The 6,362-nt window shown below is 35.8% G+C and overlaps 1 protein-coding gene across 1 annotated transcript; it reads right to left on the bottom strand.

Moving 5' to 3' along the window:
- Positions 1 to 4,442: 4,442 nt before the first annotated feature.
- On the bottom strand, positions 4,443 to 5,974 carry LOC133201701 (uncharacterized). The gene is made up of 3 exons (XM_061337494.1): positions 5,564 to 5,974; positions 5,071 to 5,486; positions 4,443 to 4,650 (listed from the first exon to the last, which is right to left on the bottom strand). Exons 1-2 carry the CDS (start codon positions 5,895 to 5,897, stop codon positions 5,398 to 5,400), a joined length of 423 nt encoding a protein of 140 aa, XP_061193478.1. The 5' UTR covers positions 5,898 to 5,974; the 3' UTR covers positions 4,443 to 4,650; positions 5,071 to 5,397.
- Positions 5,975 to 6,362: the final 388 nt, after the last annotated feature.

The following is a 6,362-nucleotide window of genomic DNA, read 5'->3' as shown; positions in this document are numbered from 1 at the left end:
CACATAATTACGATGAAGGATTGTCTCTCAGATTATCACTAGTATTTCATTTTCCCCCTTTAGTTGCGTATTCCGATTCACCTTTAATGAACACTCTTTCTACTTAACTCTTAATTAGATATATTTCGCTCAGTAGGATCCTCCCAAGTTGTCAGTTTCTGGATAGCATAATTTATTCTCAGACTCTGTGATGGTAATTTAAGAGGTATAATTAAAAAAAGGATTGCGCTCTAACCTCCCAGGAAAAATGTGTTTCATTAACGTTTCGAGCAAAATGACGACGAAGACGCCATGACTGAAACATTGGGACAGTCCAGTACAGGAAAATAGAGAAAGAAACTACATCATCTTGAGGAAATGCTTTTTAAGAACAAATTGTTTGACTTAAACGTAATGTTAAGTATAGGTGTACACATATCACCATTTTTGTTAGACGGTAAATAAGATGAATTGATTAAGTCGGTCATCTTTTATTATGGAGCATTGATATATTTTCTTTGACCAGAAATTCATAATGGCTTAAAAAATCTTCCAAAGGAATCAGGTCCTTGATGTGAATTCAATCTGATTAAAACAGTGATAATATCTGATGCATTTCAAATCAACTGGTAATATAAATTTATTCCAAATGAAATCTCACTCAGCTGACCATGGGTTTGTAAGGATTGGGAAGAGTAAGTGTATGCTCATGGAACAAATGAATAAGATCCCCCCTCTTTTTTTTTTTTTTTTTAAATCACCCATGTTGCAAGGTCCGGATACAGTAACACACAACTACAGATTAGCTACATTAGTAATATGCCTTTCAAACCACCATCAACCACACCCTCCTTTCCGGTTCGAACTGAATGAATATTGGTCAACTCTCGCGAGATCTCACTTGAAATATAAATTAATTCCATATGAAACCTCACTGGGTTTGTAAGGATTGGGAAGAATCAGTGTATTATGGATCAAACCCATATAGCTTTAACGTCGCCCGCTTGGCGCAGTGGTTAGAGCGTTTGCTCTAGAGTCGCGGAGTAAGGAGTTGATCCTTACGTCGCCGGTTCGAATCCCACTGTGGGACGTGGAGACCGGTCCTTCGGATAAGACCGTATAAAACGAGGTCTCGTGTCGCAGTAGGTGCTGGCACGAAAAAGATCCCTCACTGCTCAATGGCCGTAAGTGCCGAGTATAGGACAAAATTTGCAGCTCTCCACCGACAAGTGGTGGCGTCTCCATATGATTGAAAAATTCTCGAGAGGGACGTTAAACAACATACAAACAAACAAACATATAGCTTAAACAGAACTAAAACAATTAATTTGCCAATTAAGAGGTCCTTTTCACAATACTCAATAAACCACTTAATTTCCCAATCCTTACACAACCCTGTAAATACTAAAATGAAAATACAAATTTAATTAAATGCACCATCTTTATTTCAAATTATATCAAAACAATTCATTGTACGTTTGCTGCACTGTACAATCCACATTTACAATCTCTATAAATTTACACACAAGAAAAAAAAATGCAATTCAATAGTGTTCAATAGCAGGGAAGATATAGCCCACATAGACCCTAACTATACATATATGTTCAATTAAATGCTTTAGGGAGTGTATCATAATCACCACAACTTTTATAAACATTTTCTATTCCTTGAATACTTGGTACCTGTGTAAACAAATTGGAAGAAACAGAACCTACATCAACTAAGTTCCTCATTTCACTATATCTATCCAGACTTCGGCTAGAAAACCAGCCTATGTGACCTATAATGCTTTCCTCAACATCCATCGAACCAGAAAGTGAAAGGGTTACTGCACAACCTCTTCTCAAGCTGTGAGGGGTTTCCCCTTCATCAATATTCAATTTTTCCAAATAAAACTTTAATCTTTCATATACTACTGAATATGACAAACAACCATGCAAAACTGACAACTTATTCTTTCTTAATGGTCTAAATAAATACCCTGAATTCATGTTTAATCCAATGCACACACATAAGCTTCAACTGCATGAACTGGACAAATCAACAGATCCCCTAATTCTGAACTGCAAAAATATTTTCTCTCCCATTACTCAAAGTTTTAACTATTGTGTGGCAAAATAAATGTCCTGCATTACCTGGTAAGGCTTTTATTTCCTGAGCTGGGCTAACCAAAGAGAAAGAAATACACTTTCCTGCGAATTTTTGTAAACTTCTAACCTCAAGTTCCCTGCAAGATAACAAATACTCCCTCGACTCTGAAAACTTCTTGATTTTATCCTTAAATGAAACTTGCTTTATGGAATCAACCATAAATCCTAAATGCTTAAGACACTGAACTGGATGAAAACACATTTCTTCAAACCAAAGGTGTAACCTAGTCTTGTAAAAACTTGACAAACAATATACAGAGCAAGCTCAACCTTCCTATAACCTTGATTCCTATCATAATATGAAGTTTCTAACTCACCTATCAACCTGTCATCTATGTACTGTGAAATTGGAACACCCAACTGTCTACAATATCCCGTTGCAATCATTCCCAAAGAATGATAAATATAAGCACTGCTTTTAAAACCAAATGGAAGCGTTCTTTACACCATGTAATATCACCCAAATTGAATGCCAAAGTAAGTTCTAGAATTCTCACTTAACAACACATGATCATAGCCAGACTTATCATCAATGAATGTCATGTAACCATCTTTTTGGATTAGTCTTGAAACATCTCGCAGTGTCTCTAAACTGAAAAGGACAATCTCTTATCCATAAGTTAAGGAATCTTTACAATCAATAAAAAATATGAACATCGAACAACCATACATTTTAGATATATTAATTCAATATTATCATTTTACTCATCAAGGTAAAGTAGTGGACTTTTGTTGGATTCCAAGTCACATTGGCATCCCTGGAAACACCAAAGCTGATGGTGCTGCAAAAACAGCACTTCAGTATGACGTTACTTTTTTCAAATTACCATACACTGATATGAAGTATTTCGTTAAACTTTATGTAAATTCACTCTGGCAAATTTATTTGGAATTTTGTGATACAAGTAAGCTTTATGCTATAGAAAACAAAGTCAACAAATCATCTGATTTCGGCTTCAAACGTCAAGACAAAGTGATTATTTCCAGAATACGTATTGGTCATTCAAAAATAACACATGAATATTTACTTACTAGAGAATTGCAACCAGAATGTATATCATGCGAATGTCCGTTAACTATCAGTCATATTCTTTTGTAATGTACCGATTTTTCTCCTACTCGAGGTAGACTTTTTAAAAATGTGCAAACGATGCAAGAACTTTTTGCAAATATAAATGTTTATACAATTTTAGAATTTTTACATGAAACTGATTTTTACCGCAAAATTTAAAATATTACTTAAGAATTTTGTATATATATATTTTAACTGTTTACATATTTTTAATTTTTGAGTCCGTCGGATGGGACGTTAAATGGTGCCCCGTGTCAAGGATAACAACCCCCTTGGCCCGAAAAAGATCGTTTCTCTGGTTTTCGAAAAAGAGTAGGCTCACTGGGGGCCGCCAGAGAAACCTAAAACTTCATGAATGGGCATATACACTTAACTTGATCGCCAAAGTATGGCTGAAATATTGCCGACTCGGCGTTAAACAATAATAATCAATCAATCAATCATCATGACATAACCTAGGCTTACTGGGTTCACTAGTAAGGGGCATAACCAAATGTGGAGGATCCACCTCCCCAATTTTACCGAGCCATTGTTAAGACCCATTTCTCAACCTAGCTGTTAATTCTAATACAATATATAAATTCCTGAAATTTGTCACAAGCAGCAGTATTTTGCATATAAATCATAGGGGGCTTTTCTGAATTATATGATTTCCCTTTAAAATTACCTTTAAAAGGTTTTAAAAATTTTTGAACATTAACTTCATCTTTTAACTAATCCATCATTTCACAAGAAATATTTAATTTTGTCCACTCTTGCAAACAATCATATATGCTTCCAGGGACAAAAGTACCAGGGTCCCTTAAAGGGAACTCACACATACCCACAGATACATTGTTATTAACTACATTTTCTGCAGAAACAATAACACGAGATGAGGGGGTGAACTACCACTCCGTTTATGTTTACAAATCTTGCACATGTATCTCTATGATATACCATACATGTATCTTCAAAATTCGCTAAAAAAAAACCTGCATTTAACTCCCATTTTGGTACAACTGGTCAAAATTTTTGGCGTTTTATCTGTAGGTTAAATAAGAGGAGAGGTAATCCAACCCTCAACCCGCGTGAAATAATTGCTAAGGAATCGGAGTCCTTTGGGATGATGGTTGAAATTACTAAAATGTGAAGCCAAATATATACTTATCAAGTTTATAGAACAATTCAACAGCGACATACAAAATTCCTAAATTGCAGATATCAAAAATACATGCTTCGTTTTACACTGTAAGCCTACTTATCTTTCTCTTTCATCAGTTTTGGGCACTTAGCCACCATATGACCTGGGCGTTTACAATAATAACATGCACCTCCAACATAAGATCTGTGCCTAGGAAACCTAGCCGGCATAGGCCCATACATAGGCATACCCTGCCAAGCTCCCATGGGAGATTGCCAAAATGGAAAATTGGGACTACCCGGTACAAAATTAGACCCCTGAAGACCTGCAGTGTTTTTTTTTTCAGTACGTTGGGTCTGGGGCCCTCAGAATTGGGAATTTCAGCGTCAATTAGGCTAAATTGGGAATCCCCCCAGAAAACCCAGTCACTTAAAAAGCATTATCAAAAAGCTTTGTTTTTGTCTTTGTATTACTTTAACAAACATGAAGCATATTCTTGGCATGAATTATCTAATTACTTGCATCTAGAACAATAGTGGTATGAATTATCTAATCATGAAGACACCAACAAAACCTGCTTGAACTTCACTGAAAAAAAATGCAAAAAACAAACTGAATTTGATGACATATTTTGTAAGTTTTTCTTTGGGAAAACTTCTACTACATTTTGGGAAAATACAGGAATATTTTCAATTGGGACCGGGGCCGAATTTCGGCCCCAAATTGGCCCTGTAAAATCACTGACCTGCGAAACATACAGAAGACATTGAATTTACATTCTTCTTTGACTCTTTGTTCTCATCTAAATACTTTTTATTCTTAGACTATTCTGCCACAACAGATGAAATTTTCTTATCGTCTGCTGTTCCAAACAATCGTTGACACAAACCGAAAATATCAAGATTATTTTCAAATTTCCTACAAGTTTGCAAAGCCTTAGCATAGTAATCGGCCTCTTTATGACCAGATGAAATTGCAATATGTACCAATGATTCAACAGCAGCCAACATAACTGCAGGAGCCGTTAACTTGGGCCTGCTAGCCAAAATAGAAATGTTCTTTAATGCCAGGTTCACCTATCTTTATTTGCATTCCCTGTCACTTCTTTCATCGCCGATTCCATTTTCTCCAGTCTCATCTCTATGTCATCCTTTTTCTTCTCTATAACACACAACCACCATTAAATGACTTGAAACTTGCATGCTCACTCATACCACTAAGCTATAGATGAAGCTTACCTCCATCCTTCAATTCTTTAATCACTTCACCCTCCCGAGATTCTACAGACTGAGACGTCGAGGGGCGTGAACCAGGTTCTACCAAAATAGATGACCTAGCAATTGGGGTTGACGTTGACTTTGGAGCCCCAACATCGTTTGTCATGCAGATAGAAACATGTACAAGGAGACGAATGTTATCGGTATTCCTTTGCTTTCCAACTAGACTCAACACCTCCTTCGCTTCCTCCCCTGTGAGGCTTTTGAATTCATTCTCTAGTTCCTCTAAGGAATATCTAGTGAGGGGATGTTCCTTTTTCAATCTTGCCAATTCCCTCTCATCCTGAATTTCCATGGCCACATCCTTTAACCTCAATGCTAGGGGTAGCAAATTCTTGCCTAGCAGTGAATGCTTCTGTTTCAGAACTATAGACATCTAGTAAATAGATATACAATGTAGTTAAATTAAATACCACATTATAAAACATGAAATAAAAAATATCTACAAACCAAACACAATGCGCAAATTATAAACCAACTCAATGTAAATCCTGCACACAGCAAAAACTGAACCATACAATTCAAAATATATTGAATCACCATCTAAATATATCCTTAAAATGAAATTAAATAAGATAATTATCCAATTATCGTAAATATGTGTACACAAAATATATAACTATGACAAGCTTGCCTTAACCTCAAATCCTGTACCCTCCACATACATTTAGTGCAGAATACATTTACTTACAAAATACTATACTAATTTACCCCCAAAATAATACCTAGTGGTATCAACAAAACCCAAGACACACTTTTG

This window comes from Saccostrea echinata, unplaced genomic scaffold (genome assembly GCF_033153115.1).
Source record: "Saccostrea echinata isolate AGI-Se365-2 ecotype Australia unplaced genomic scaffold, CSIRO_AGI_Sech_v1 ptg000002l, whole genome shotgun sequence".
NCBI lineage: Eukaryota > Metazoa > Mollusca > Bivalvia > Ostreida > Ostreidae > Saccostrea > Saccostrea echinata.
The sequence above is the reverse complement of the archived record's forward strand: the minus strand, read 5'-3'. Positions and strand labels throughout refer to the sequence as shown.

Bases quoted from the DNA above. Each gene is read 5' to 3' on its own strand.
- LOC133201701 (XM_061337494.1), bottom strand. From the start codon at position 5,897: ATGGAAATTCAGGATGAGAGGGAATTGGCAAGATTGAAAAAGGAACAT. The intron at 5,487-5,563 runs GTAAGCTTCATC...TGTGTGTTATAG, and splicing joins TAAAGAATTGAAGGATGGAG to AGAAGAAAAAGGATGACATA.